This window comes from Protopterus annectens, chromosome 5.part0 (genome assembly GCF_019279795.1).
Source record: "Protopterus annectens isolate FY-2018-M chromosome 5.part0, PAN1.0, whole genome shotgun sequence".
NCBI lineage: Eukaryota > Metazoa > Chordata > Ceratodontiformes > Protopteridae > Protopterus > Protopterus annectens.
The window spans coordinates 1,166,062,225-1,166,077,926 of record NC_056735.1 but is presented as its reverse complement, the minus strand read 5'-3'; the positions used below and the strand labels follow the sequence as shown (position 1 = coordinate 1,166,077,926).

General features: G+C 38.0%; 1 protein-coding gene across 3 annotated transcripts in view; it reads left to right on the top strand.

The window, feature by feature from the left end:
* LOC122801571 overlaps positions 1 to 3,711 on the top strand; it is a 906,449-nt gene extending 902,738 nt beyond the window's left edge. For all 3 annotated transcript variants that reach the window (XM_044071011.1, XM_044071013.1, XM_044071012.1), the window contains one exon: positions 1,762 to 3,711. In XM_044071011.1, the coding sequence (XP_043926946.1) occupies positions 1,762 to 1,773 (12 nt within the window). In that variant the 3' untranslated portion in view covers positions 1,774 to 3,711. The remainder of the gene's footprint in view (positions 1 to 1,761) is intronic.
* The last annotated feature ends 11,991 nt before the right edge of the window (positions 3,712 to 15,702 follow it).

The window sequence follows — 15,702 nt, the reverse complement described above, 5'->3', positions numbered from 1 at the left end:
ATCTCAGACTTATTCAGAACAAGATGAAACCGTTGCAAATCCATTTAACTAATACCATATTAGTTTCACACATGATGATCTTTAATCATAATTTACTATTTTCTTAAATACTAACTTCAATCCAGTTTGTTACAATGTATTCATAGGACATATACACTGTAAAATATTGTGTTGCCAGTGACAGTATAACACCTGTTGTTGAATAGATGAATGGTAATTTTATTTCAAAGGTTTATAAGAAAACTGCTTATGTTAATTCTTTACTAAATTTTAAAAGTCATCATTTGATTATATTGAAGGAGACTGTTCAGAAGTAACTTATTAGAATATTGAGTTGGACACAGACTGAACAGTTGAAATAAATTGCTCAACTCTTTATTAAACATTTTTTCTATTTATCCATACACTGGTTTGGTGTTTTTTTTTTTCAGTAATAGATTTAATCCTGAGGGTCATTTCAGGTAGGTTTTCATAAAGATTAATTTTTGATGTAAGCCTTATAGAATTTAATATGGTTTTTGTGGGTATTTAATGAAAAATGTAATTCAACTGAACTGCTTTAGCAAAATAATTAATGAGATAAGAGAAATTATATTAGAGTGACACCTAAACAGTCAGATTGAGACATTTGTCAGTATATCATAATTTATGAGTATTTTTCCTTAGGATAAGAAACTGAAGTCCCATCTCTCTGATATGGTGATAGTTCAGGTGGATGCAAATGATCCCATGGCACCTATCATAAAGAGTAAAGTTCTTTGATGTCCAGGCTGAATTTCTCTAGTACTATAAATACCACCTTGGGTCTTCCCTGAAAAAGGCCTCTAGCCAAGTGGAATAGGGAGCATGTCAATCCATCAAAGGCAATTTCAGCAAATGCAAAGAAACTGATGCTAGTTCGCCAAAACTTCCTTTGATGAAAGTTGATATTGCCTTTTTCACCAATGTTATACAACCTCTGAGTTAGTATATATAATTCTGGAGAATGTGGGTGGTGTTTCTCATATGGGAAATTGTTTCAATGTCCCCTAAAGGTGGTTTTGGTGAACTGGTTTTGGTTTATTTGCATTTGTCGAAACTGCCTTCAGTGGATCGACACATATCCATGGAATTAACCCAGTCAACAAAGTATGGATAAATAAATAAATTAATTAGTAACATAAATAGTTCCTGTGCCAGTGCAAATTTTCTCAGCAGCACCTATGTGATGGATGTGATGGTTTGGCTTTACTTTTAACTGGTGTTACACTGATTGTTACTGACACCAGTCTCATGCCAGCAGGGATGGCCTTTGATCAACTGGTACCCAAGGCAAAAGGTCTCTACATCACCCCCCTCAACACCACCTGGTGCCCCCATCCTGGTTTACCTACACCATCCAGATTACTGGAAAAGCCCCCTACTAGAGCGGCACCCTAGGAGGCCGCCTAGCTGGGCCATACCTAAGGCAGGCTCTGCATGCCAGCCATTAAACAGCTTATGCAGATTTTCATTTCATCTTGAGAGGAACTTGTCATTCAGCCTCTCTCGATAAAGGAAGTTCCCAGATGGTTTTATTGCTATACTGTTTAAGTTATTGCAACAGGAACTTGGCAACAAAAGTAAAACCTGTTCCGTGTGGCAAAGGTTTGATCAATGTGGAGGAAAAATTGATGAGAGACCTTTTCTGAAATTAATAATAGCCCAATTTGCATTCCATGTCAATGTACTGTACTTTAGTACATTAAATTCCTAACATTCAAACTGTGTCTTGTTTTGCAGACCAAGAAGTAATTAGAAGACTCGCTACTCTGGAATTTCTGACATGGTCTCATATCAACTAACAACATCAGAATTCCATGAATATCTATTTGGATGATAGTGATAAGAAAGCTACAGTGGTAGCTTGCAATATAAATGACATCTGACTTGGAGTCATTTGAAAGCTAAAATGAACTGGTTTTTATCATTTTTATTAAACCATGGTATTTCTGCTGAACAATCTGCTTGTCTGTAGCTGAACCCAGTGCCAATGTACAGTGTATCAAAAGCAGCTTAGATGGATTTAGCATTAGCAAGTTAACTGGTTCACCTGAGCAGACAGCATTTACATCTAATACTTCATGTCCCAGTAACACTTTAATTTGTTTTTCAAAAACATTTTTATTTTGTTTTCATTATAAACATATGCAAATGTATATATAACAAATACAGTAAAACAATAACAAAACTATTTACAATACTTCACCAAAGAAAGCAGCCACACCAGTCCAGTAGTTGAGGCAATAAGGCTCACAATCAGGCAAAAATCAACCAGGTTTATTAACGTGTCAAAAATATAGCAGCAGTACACTCCACACACGTTTTCGTCAATTTAAAAGACTTCATCAGATACAACAAATTCTTCATACCACAGGTTTAAATACTATAACAAACCACTAATTAATAAATTAACAGGTCATTAATTATACTTTAAAGCAAAAGACCACATAAAATCACCCATTCCAACAAATGAAATTACCAATACAATAGGTGTAACTGGTACATCTTAAACTACAAAAGCACTGAACCAAGAGCATAGATACATAACTATGTTCATTTACTAATGTAAATTTAAAAAAAGTTATACAAATAATGCGTATAAAAACAACTTAAATACTAAAAATAAGATATAATGTACCTTGGTTTTTAAATAAAATGTGCCTTAATTTTTAAAAAAGGAACAATAGAAATAGATTCATTAAGACCGGGGGGTCTATTGGCCTCCAACAAAATCTGCCAATAAGTTTCTTTGTGGGCCAAACGTGCCTCCCATGGCCCCCCCCTAATGTCTTTAGGGACCACATCCAGGACAAAAAACAGAAACTTAGCATTGTTACATATAGTAGTATGCTTATACAGAGCACTATTAATTTTGCACTTGGAGATATCATAAATGTGCTCGTAAATGCGCCTGGAAAACAACCTTTCGGTTTTACCAACGTAAAACGCTGGACATTGTTGGCATATAGCCAAATACACCAAACCAGCAGTTTTACAGTTGTAATGACCCCTGGCCTTGATATCCCTGCCTCTGCTTTCCACAAAAACATGGCTAGCTTGAAGTATGTACTTACAAGAGGAGCAATGGCCACACTTAAAGACCCCCACATTGGGTCTAGAATACAAGGTGGAAACATGTTGTTGCTCCAAGGTCTTTTTAATATTAGTGCCCCTCCTAAACACAGTTCTAACGTCTTTACCCTTGAACGTATCCAAGTCGGTCAACTCCTTAAAGGTGTCCCATTCCCTTTCCACAATATTTCTTATGTGGGAGGCATTTCCACTAAACTGTGTAATAAAGGTAAAACTACCTACAAACCTGTCAGTGGTACTGTTGGTATTACTACCTAAGGTGTTTCCACCAGCCCCCCCCAAAATAGGATTGCAATATAAATGACATCTGACTTGGAGTCATTTGAAAGCTAAAATGAACTGGTTTTTATCATTTTTATTAAACCATGGTATTTCTGCTGAACAATCTGCTTGTCTGTAGCTGAACCCAGTGCCAATGTACAGTGTATCAAAAGCAGCTTAGATGGATTTAGCATTAGCAAGTTAACTGGTTCACCTGAGCAGACAGCATTTACATCTAATACTTCATGTCCCAGTAACACTTTAATTTGTTTTTCAAAAACATTTTTATTTTGTTTTCATTATAAACATATGCAAATGTATATATAACAAATACAGTAAAACAATAACAAAACTATTTACAATATTTACATTCATCCATGATAAACAATCATTTTATCCATGAGAAGTTATCAGTATTTGTTCAAAAGGTTTTCCAATTGTTGCCATGCTATTTTTTATGAGTAATCCTATGAGTTCTATAAGAAATGGTTTGCAGTTCTTTTTTACAAACAACTTTTGCTAAATTAATAAAATCTTTAAACATCAAATCTTGTTTACTTTTCTACTTCAAATAATAACTTTTCTGGCAATTAACACTTTAATTTTGATACTGCATTGTACTGTGGAATATAAATCAGCTGAAGGAATTCGGGAAAGTCTTGGTGGAAGAAAAGAGAAAAGGAAGAAGAATTTTGAAGGACTTGGCTGTAGTACCCGAATCAGTAAAGTGAAACTTGATTAATTTTTTTTAACAGGCAGTTTATATGCTATAATGAAAACTTTGATTTTAAGAGCAGTATGAAGCAACATGTTTAGCAACTGTTTTTTTTTTTTCTAGTGCAAGGCAACATTTTCTGCAATACAGTTACTGGCAGTGACTCCCTTGCAAATCACATAGCTCCTCATTATATTCATTTTGGACGTCCTGTGTTTTAATAATAGTAGTCTAGTACTTGTATGAAACATTAATATCTTTAGGTCTTTTGTTATTCCCCATGCGCTTACTCTTCTTGTTTAATCTTTGACTTGTGGTATTGGGGTAAATGACAGACGTTCATCTGTAAGGGCTGTTAGAGCAATATTTTGACAAACTGGTTTCTTCTGACTGATGGCAATCTGATGGCCCTATTTTCTAGCACTTAAAGGTCTCACTGCCTAGTGTAACTCTAGTTTCATGCTGCCGCTCTTTCAGTACTAGTTACTGAGTGCTCCATATAAAATCAGCATCACTCATTGCCATATTCACTTCTCCTGCTGATTTTAAAACCACCAGTCACTTGACTATTTTTCAATGCTCAGAAATGTTATTTACAGTTGATGCAGTGTTTGCTATTTTCTCATACTGTGAGGAAAACGGTTTTCCCAGTGAATTAGAATTTTATGTATAATGATCCCCCAAATGAAACTACATAATGCTTGTTTATGGAAACAAGGTTAATATGCATGCATTTGCAAGACTCCATGTTGAAGTTTTTGCTTATTTTGTTTATTTATTTAGTCTTGTCTGTGGTCCTGCATGATTCTGATTGATTGTAATAACTGTAAAAGCTTTAACAAAGTCACAAAGATAAGACAACTTAAAGCATTGATGACCTTTCCTGTATATAAAAAGTTTCGTAAACCAGAAAACAAGTAAAAAGAAGTCACACAAGGGTAGTGCTTAAGCAGAAATCAGGTGATGCTCAACATTAGATCAGTTTTAGCAGGCTAAGCTGCATAGATTCTATCCTGCCAAGGATATTAGAGGTCTGCCAGTCTTCAAAGCTTCAGGGGCCTTTGCAAGCACCCTTACCAATGTGAGGCTTGAGGAGAGTTGCATTAAAGCAGTGGTTAAGGTACCAAAAGTTTCAGAACTTTCATGCCACTGAAGTGCACTCCTTGTATGGGTTTTGTGGAACGAATGGTCAGCAACTAATCATTTAAAGCGACACTTCTGAGGAAACCTTCCACATTGTAGTTTTTCTGAAGAAAATTGTGTTTTTCTTTTAATATTTATATTTTATGCTAAGAAATGTTATTTGTATGGGCTGGCATGTTGTGAAAATGTATTTTTATTTAGAGATAATTGTGTTTAAAATATAAAAATTGTTTTTCTTCATAGTGTTCTGCATTTCTGGCTAGAATAAATGCTATTAGGGCAGCATATTGTGGATTTGGGAGCTGTCACTGAAAATTTTACCTCAAAGCTTTTATTTTTTTGTCTGGAGGTTTAGCAAGTCACCCAAGCTCCAATGCCCACATTTCAGACTCTTTTCTTGGCTAGCCATACAGTAATTATCAGTCTTCTCAGTTGTTCCTTTGCCCATTTGCAAATGCCTAGACAGTAAAACTTACCTATAAAGGTAGGATGAGATCCAAAACCTGTTAAATAGTGTGGCATTTTGCAGAAATAAGTTTAGAGCAGCTAGCTTGTGCATCAAATTGTCCTTCCATATCCTAGCAATGTATAACATCTTGCCCTTAACCCCAGATACTACCCTAGGAGACCTCTGTTAAAACCCAGTCCTTAATCCTACAGCCAACCCTATTACAGGACTAGACAATATGGATATGTAATTTCCAAATACCTCTGCGGCCAGCTTGGTACAGTAGATTTAAACATCCTAAGGCAATGTAGTAATTATCTTATGTTCTCAGACAACCAGTTGATCATTAAAGAAAGTAACTTGTAAGATATGTAAATAGCCAACTTCCTTTGAGGTCAGAATCTTGCATACAAATGAGATTGTCAGAAATACCCACACTACATCCCTCACATACACTGTTCACCACAAACACAGATTGTCTTAATCTGTGAAGCTTTAAGAAAACGTTCCCAAGTCTCAAAGACCTCTAAAACCATCTAATGGCAACACTGCTTCTCAGCAATCACTATAGCACACACCAAAAGCAATATCAAACATCTCACATAAGCCTACACCTAATGGTCCTTTAAGTGCAAAGACCATAAGGCAAGTATTAACTTTACCTAATACTGATGTCACTGGGGATTCCATTGGGTGATACACAGAGGCCCCACTCACCAGGTTGGACTAGAAGAAGATAACATATCTGATGTCCTTTTCATTCTTCACCAATGTATAGGTTAAGGATCTGAGCTCAGATCCTACTCGGCCTCATATCATAGATTTAGAGATCCAACTCTCGACCTCCTCCCTCTACTCATAATGCCCCAGCTAGCCTATAATATCTCAGTTCTTGTTTGCCGCCATCTCACACAGACACAAATTCTCTCTCAGGAACCTTTTTGTCAATTATTATAAGTATTTTTGAGCAGCTATTATTTAGAAAAAACTTACCTTCTAATTTTTTTATGCTATCTTCCCTTTTCCTTCTGATGACTTTTTTTCTGTATGGTAGGCCTTTATTCTCTTTCTTTTCTTCCTTTTTATTGTTTAGTTTGGGTACCATTGTTGGTACCAGCCCTTTCTTTTGCTCCTATATTATCCTACCCTTCATAGGATACTCTTCCTACCATTGCTGGTAGTATACTAATCTAAAAAAAAAAATCATCTTTTCTTCTTTGTCATATTGTTATGGCTGAGAAACCAACCGGCTTTAAAAAATGCACTTCCTGTAGGCACAAAAATCCAGATTCTGATGCTCACAGAGAGTGCGTTTGCAGCACACCTGAATACTAATTGTTCTGTCTGTGCTGCTTTTAACTCAATATCTATTGCAGATAGAAGAAATAAATGGTCCTAAAGGGATTGTTGCCTCCATCTTCATCTTCTTTGTCAGAGACTCATATCCCCAGTAAGCATTTTGAAGCTTCTTCGTAGTCTCGAAAGAGATCCCCGACCCAATCTCCAAAGACTCCTTCTGTCACTGTGACTTCACTGGAGCCCTATCAGAAGATCCAAAGATCTTCAGATCTGACTTCTGCGGATCCTAAAAGGAAGCCATCAGATGTTAGATACTTGGATCTGATTATTATAGTAGAAAAATTTCATAAAAAAAACAAGCTGTCTTGCCAGCCACTATGGACCAGGACTAGGACACTTCCTCTTTGGCTGGTATCTGATGTAGGCAATGGAGAACTATCCATTTTAGGAGTTGGTGGCAACCCAGGTGGGTCTTCACAGGGTGGCCAGGACAAGAGACCTTCTCTTTATCCTTCTTGGTCTTTTTCAAATGATGTCTCTAGAAAGAAGAAACAAAAGGTTAATCATTGTTCCCATAAGGAGGCAGTTTCTATGGTAAAAGATGATATTACCTTAGTTAAGAATTTATTGCAAACTTTTAATCCTGGTGTCAAGTGCCTCATCTTATTTCTTTTTCCTCTGCTGCTGCGGAACAGCATATTTTTTTCAAATTCTGATGTGGACATCTTAGAGTTCCACAGCCCAAGATTCTGATTAAACATATGGAGACTTCTCTTTTTCTTAGACTGTCTAAAGACTTAAGGATGCTAGCTTGGGAACAGGTGGATGTTCCCCCTGAACTGGGCAAATATTATGATTTATTAGAATGAGAAGCCCCTCACACTATACCCATTCCTCTTATTCTGTCAGTTGTGAAGGATGCTTTTAATGCTGCCTACAATGCTCCTGACTCTCACCTATCAGTACAAAAAAGGCAGATAAATTGTATAAAGATTCTCAGACTAAGAAATATATATTTTTTTCTCATCTTAGAGCAAACCCAGCAACCATCTCATCCACTTCTCCTAATGGGAACAGGTGCCTCACAATTCATAAACCAGATCCTGAGGATAGGGAGGGTAAAGGTCTAGACAGACAGGGTAAGGGATTATTTGTTTTCCTCTACTTTAGCCTTCAGAATTCTGAATTACCTGGGCTATATGTGGAAATGTATGCTTAAATGTGCCAGTAGTTTGAGAAAATGTTCTGCTTCCCATCCTCCTGATTGGTGATCTTATTTGAATTAAATTGTGGCTAATTTGTCTGAAGTGTCTAAACATGTTGTAATAAATGTGTATGATTGTGCCATTGTTGTTTCTATGGCTTCTGCTTCAGACACAGTTTTAAGAAGATTTGTCTGGGTACATAACCAAAAGTTTTCAGATGGCTTAAAGTCAGAAGTCCTGAATTCTTTTCTAGATAGGGAGGTTTTATTTGGGCCTCCTGCTATTCACGTCCTCAAACAATCAGATGAGAGAGGTAAATTAATGCAAGAAATTGCTAGGATTTTTCAGGTCCTTAAGTTCTTTCCATCCATACCCTCCACTCCCTTTAAAAGACAAAACAAACACATTGTATCTCATGCTAATAGACAGCTAAGAAGAGATGGCAGGTGGGTCTAATGAAGATCCCAAAAAGACAGAAGTTTTTCCAAAGTAGAATCAGGTGCCCTCCTCAGTATGGCTACGTCAGTATGCAGCCCCCCCCCCCCCATTCCCCTCCCATGCCCCAGTATCTCTGCCTCTTTCACATAAACTGACTCAAAATGCTCCCTATTGGCAACAGATTTTTTTAGACAAAAATGTTTTTTAAGGTAATTCAGGAGGGATACAGTTGGCAACGGATAGAAAATCCCTCTCCTTTCAGGCGAATCCACACCCCTCCCCCACTCTCCCAGTCAAACAGAATTGTTTCCTCCAGTGCTCCAATAATATTAAATGCAGGAATCATACAGCATGTTCCTGCAGATCAAATAGGAAATACCTTTAATTCCAGAATGTTTTTGTTTCCAAAGAATGAGCACTCTTGGAGATCAATGTTGGATCTTTCCTGTCTCAGTCTTTTTGTAAAGATTCTAAACTTTTAAGATGTTGATCCTTCAAACAGTGTTACCTCAGATTTCAGATCAGAGCTTTATGGTAATGTTAGACTTCAAAAATGCTTAACATCACATTCCAATAGCAAGTGACTTCAAGAGATTTCTAATATTTTGTGTGTATGTGTGTTACATCAGTTATCTGCATTACCCTTCGGGCTGTCCACTGCACCAAGAGTATTTACAAAGTGTCAAGCCCCAGCAGTGGCCCACTGCAGATTGAAGGGTATCCAGATTTTCCTTTAGACAATTTGCTTATTTGTGCTGAGTGTTTTCCTACTTGCCTGAAGTTGTCAAAGGTTTCTTCCCTCCTAGAACATCTGTGGTTCCCTCACTCTGTCACACAGGATTGTGTTTCTAGGTTGCCTTGTAGACACTGTGTTTTAAACAGTTTTCTTTCATAGAAGAAGTTGGATTTTTATCTGGAAGTCTTCAAGAACTTTTTTCACTAATCTCAATCTATGGCCAGAGACTTTCTCAGGATATTAGGCCTTATTACGTCTATGATTCTCATGATTCCCTTTACCAGAATACATATGAGAAAGATACAATGGTACTTCAAAAACATTGGAGCCAACATTCTCATCCTCTGGAATTTCTAATTCCAATCTTGGCCTTTTTTAAGACAGAACTTCATTGATGGAGGAATCAAATGGCTCGCAGTCCAAGTCTCTCTTTTTCTTCACCCACCCCAGCACAATCTATATTGACAGATTCCTCCAAGTTTGCTTGGAGGATGGTTTCAAAGGGAGGTACAAGGTCTGTGTGACAGGTCAGACAGATCAAAGCACGTCAGTATTAAAGAAATGTTGGCTGTGATCCACACTGTAAAGTCTCTACATTGTTTCTGAGAGCCAGGTCCCTTACAGATCATGACAAATAACTCCACAGCTTTGTGGTGCATAAACAAACAGGGGGGTCCCAGGCCGTACCCTCTCTACCAACTGGAAATGATAGCTTGGAATTTAATTATATGGCATTCCTGTATGTAGTTCTTGTGGGATATATTTATGGTTTGTATTATTTGTATTTATATATTTTCATGGTTTGTTCAGGATTAGTTCTCCATTTTCTAATGAGGTGCAAGAAAGTCCTGAAGATGTTTAGTCACTCTTGCTGTTATATAGCTCCCTCCAAAATATGTTCATCCTATAAGCTGCCAGACTGACAGTGTGGGAGTGGATTAAAGCTTTTTGGTAGCAGTATCGGTTGCTGTATCCTTGGCAGGACACAACTCATAGGCTACTGCATCAGTAAAGAATTTGAATATCTACTGTTATGAGTAAGTGCAGCTTACACAACTGTATTTTTACTTTTTCAATAAAACTGTTTGTTGTTTGTTAGGAATTTAAATTTTGTTGGAATGTCATGTGACTTTTCTATCAGTTGGAAGACATGCAGTTCTTATGTTGCTTTGAGTGTAACTTTGATTTTAATGTTTACTCTAAATTTTTGTGAGAAAACTTTTATAAATTGTGCTAAGGCATGGAAGTAAGTATATGTGGTGCTTGTCATGGTGTTTTTGAAGTGAAAACATTACCTTTTTGATACTTGCCTTTTTACAGAGTGCTGCTTTCAATTTTACTCAGCTTTGCCATGGAACAACTTACTGGTTCCTTGGTTCCTTCTTCTTCAGGCCACAAAAAAAAAAAAAAAAAAAAAAAAAAAACAGACCGTCTTTGCCCCTTCAGCAGGTTACTACTTTGCCTCAGCTGCAGATAGGTGATTCTGCAGTGGCCATTTCTGGCTAATCAGATCACTTGTCTTCTTCCTTAGTTTCTTCTGGTGTATTCCTTTCAGCAACCATGGACTTTTGAGTTAGACATGCCCTCTGTGGTTGTGGGAGTGTCCTTAGTGGACATAGAAGAACCACTCTTGTCAGTCTCTGAGGAAGGAGCATTGCTTTCCTGCCTGTCTGGACTGTGAAGTCTGTTCCCTGGGGTGATGTCCCTGACAGGAGTCAGTCTGCTTCTATGGAGAGTCCTGCTAAAAAGAAGCAGACAGTTAAACATTTATCTTCTCCTGTCTCTGTTACTTTAGACATGGATGAATTATTTTGCTTAGCTCAGGGCTTAGATCAGGCTCTTAACCCTTCTCATTCAGGATTTACTAATAATAGAGAAACAAATTCTTAATTTTCTAAAGACTCCAAGTGTGAAGAACAGGGAAATGATTCTGAGAGAACGACTTCTGTTTTTTTTTCATCTCAGGTAACTGATTCTGAGGAGAGTGTTTCTTTTGATTGTCCCCTGGAAAACGTTTCTTTTTCTGAAACCATGTCTAGGATGAGCCATTTGCTTCCCTGGGAACTTAATGACATTACAGTTTCTTTGATTTATTGTAAGTGGAATTTCCTCACCCTACTCCTCCCTGTTCATCTCATTCTTCCAGATTTGGAAAATATTTTCATTATAGGCTGCAACATGCCTTACATCCAGATTGTAGCCTCTAAGAAGGCAGATAGATTGTATAAAGTTCTTTAATCTTAAAAAATATATTTTCTAATCCCAGGTCTGACCCTTCAGGGATTTTCTTTACAAATTTTTCAGCATCTACTAATTTAGCAAATACTAATCCCTCCCCCTCTGATAATGATGGGGAAAGCCTTTGATAGATTTTCTGCCAGACTTATTTTTGGGATACTTGATTATCAAACTGACATACATTTTTTGCTTGTGTCGTTTGACAATATGAGGAACATTATTGCTATGTTTCCTTATTCTGCGAGAGGATTTTGTCTGAATACACATATTGCTTGTGTCTCAAGTACTCAAACACTTACTAATGTGTGCTTATGACTCAGCTGATACATCTTCCAGAGTAGCAGTTAGTGGATCTGCTATGCAAAGGTTTCCATGATTATGTTCTCAAAATTTGCCCAAGGATGTTAAAATTTGAATTCTTTCCTTGATAGGGTGGTTGTACTTAGACCTCCTGCTACTGTGGTCCTGAAAAAGAGTGATGAGAGAGACAGAAACTGATACAAGTGGTGATTCAGATTTTTCAGCCTTCCTTCTCCAAATGTGTTAAAGATTTCATTCTTAATTCGGGATCCTTTTATAAAAAGCAAAATAAGTAGTTTCAGCAAACGTCTGACAAGCAGACATTCAAAAACATGGCAAAGGGCTCCAAAGAGAAAGGGGAGCCTCCCAGAAACTAGGACAGTCAAACAAGTCTGAATGACTATCTTCAAATGGTAACCCCCCCCCCCCCTTCTCATCCTGGCAAACCCTTAAATGTCTCCCAAAAATCTGTTTCCACTTGTTTTTCTTTGTCAATAGATAATCTCAGACAAATGGGTTCTTACAGTAATATTTCAGGAATGCAGGTGACAGTGAGAGTCCCTCCCTCCTTTTCAGGGAATTTCTCATCATCCACCGAATGAAACTTCTTTTTACGCTCTTGTCATACAGCATTTGCTGACTCTGGAAGTCATATAGCCTGTTCCTCTTTCTCTGGCAGGAAAACATTTTTATTCAAGAATGTTTCTGGTATTAATGAAAGAAGCTTCGTGGAGATCTTTCCTTTCTCAAGCAGTTTGTGAAAATTCCAAAGCTCAAAGTGTTATCCATACGGAACCTATTAACACTTATTCCCTTTTCATTTTTTATACTAGATTTAAAGGCTGCTTATCATCATATTCCTATAGCCTCAGATTTCATTTTTTTTATGTTTTCTGAGTCTGGCTTACATTATTGGTGGACTGCATTACCAAATGGTTATACAGTGTTCAAAGTGTGTTTACAAAGTGTTTATCTCTAAAGATATCCTATTGCAAACTACAAAGTATTCACATTTCCCATATGATGACTTGTTTAATTCTGTCTTTTTTCAAAGTATCAGGAATTTGGAGCTTGGTTAAGATATCTCCTTCATTGACTGGGTTTTCAGGAGAACATTCAAAAGTCTTGTTCCTTCCCACATGATTGTATTTCTGGGGTGTCTCCTAGACACTTCAGTACAAAGAGCTTTTCTTCCACAGGAAAAAAGAAAAAGTTGATCTATATCTAGATCTATTCCTAAGTTTTGCCACTCAGTCAAGGATTTAAGGAATTTCTCAGGATACTAGGATTCATGGCATCTATGGTTCTCATGAATCTTATAACCAGACTCCACTTAAGAAATATTTGACAGTACCTAAAATCTATATGGTATCAACATCCTCTGACATTTCAAATTCCAGTTTTGGGATTTTTAAAAAGGGAACTTTTTTGATGGGAGGACCAGTTTGATCTGAATCCAGGTCTCCCATTCTCTCTTCCATCTGCAGTACAGTCTGCAACAATAGATGTATGAAACTTTGCTGGGGAGCTATGTCTGTAAGGGTAAAAGTGCAAGGTTTTTGGAAAAAAAGCACAAAACGCATAAACATAAAAGAGATGTTGGTAGTTATAAATGCACTGAACTCTCTCAATTATCTGTGACCATTGCAAGTGATTATAGACAAAACCACAGTGATGTGGTACATAAACAACAGGGGAATTCCTGATCTTACTGTTTGAGCAGATTAGCTGTGGTAGCCTGGGATATAGGTATTTAGCACAATCTCACTTTACAGGTGTTGTGCATTCTGTCAGAGCAAAACACTGTGACAAGCTGAGGAGGACCAGAACAGACCCTCACATATAGAAATTAAATCGAGTGTGGGGGATGGGGTCTTCCAGGATTTGATACAGCTTTGGGGAACACCTCAGATGTTAGATCTATGATAGATCTTTTCACCTCCATTCACAACAAAAACTAGCAAAGTTCAGTTTCAGGACTCCTAGCAAGCAGGCCTGTAAAACAGATGTATTCTCATGTCCCAAGATAGGAATGTTCCTGTACATCTTTCTACCCTTTCTACCCTTTCAAGTGATATACACAGTGGCGGATCCAGGAATTTGCAGAAGGGGGGGCGCAGTCTCGATAGTTGACTACTGGGGTGGAAGCAAGAAAGTGGGACACAAAGCTCTGACATCACGTCTGGAAAGACATCACTTTACATTCAGTTACACATGATTTTACTGTGGATGTGGTAGCAGGAAAAAGTAATTCCTATACAGCACATCTATTTTCAGTGCATGCCTGGAAAAAATTGTTGACCATACCAGCTCACATTCTCCTTCCATGGCATAGTGGGCATATGGACTCTTATAAACTTGTAAAAAATCCCACTGAAGTTGGAAACACTCAGCATGTTTTTCAGACATGGGAGAAACCCCACAGAGACAGAGAACATGCAAACTCCAAACAGGCATTAGTCGGAGGTCAGGGTCGAACCTTGTGCATTGGAGGCGATGACCTTAACCACTAAGCCATCTGGTCTCTGATCTAGAACTTCAGCAAAGGGTAGGAGAATGGAATGCAAATCTGAAGGCACATGGGATGAAACTAAGCACGGATAAGACAGTGGTAATGGCAGCAGATTGGGGAAATCAGAAGAAGCTGAGAATAGATAGATGGGAAGGTAGTGGAACAGGTAAACAGCTTCAAGTATCTGGGAGGGGTGGTTGAGGAGAAGGGTAGTCTGAATGAAAAAGTCAAAGCTAGAATCAGAGGGGCTGAATGAGGTACACGTGAGAGGTGTGGAACTGCTGTTTGTTCTACTGTAAATACAGGATTAAGCTATCTGAAGAGATAGTCTACTGCAGTTTGTGAGCGGCGTAGACTATTGTGACACGCAATTTGGAATTAACGGAAAGCATACCACTCAACCTCTTAAAACAAGAAACTGGCCAAAGCCATACATAATGGGGGGGGGGGCAAAGGCACAAAACTGGGCCACTTTAATGTATTGCTCTTTCACACTTAATTGACAGCATAACAGATTTTGCATCAGCATGAATTTTCTGAAGGGTATAAAGTCTGAAACACAAATAAATGTCTGTCATTATTTTCTGACTTCGAACCTCAATGATTAGCCTGAAAATCCCAATTTTATGACAGACCAAAAACATGATGCAAAAATCTGGACATTCTAAGGTTTTCCGAAAATAATCCGGCCAGTAAAAACTGTAGCCGGCAGTACTGCAACAGCTGTTTCATTTCATTGCTTATAAGTCGGGCACATGTAGTTTTGGAGCTCATACCCACTGTGGAGAAAGCACTACCCATTTTTTCATTCTCGTGCTTGATGTGTCAGTGTTGGGTGCTGATACCTTCAGGTTTGGGACTGCATGTAGTCTGCGCTGCTTGTCCTCCTGTTGACAGCGTGTAAAGGGGTAAAAGAGAGACAAGAGTGTTGGCCTTCCTGTATGCTGTGGGCTGACTGGCTGATCTTTTATAATGCGGAGGACTTATTCCATTTGAAACATTCAGGCCCTGGTCTTGTCGGTAGTGCACACCTGGCTGACTTCTTTGGGTCCTGAGAGAGATGGGTAAGTGTTTGCTTCTGAACTGTGGAGGAAGGCGATGGGGTACCGCCCTTGGGGTGGTGCAGGAAGACTGGGACAGGCATGTTGCTGGCAGTGTGACAGGGGCTGTAAGAGATGTGCATTTTGTGAAATCACCCTGCTCAGAAAGACTGTTATGAATACTGATTGTAACTGCATCCAGTCAAGCTTATCACTGTAGCATTACATACTGTTTTAGCTGCAATTAATGTTT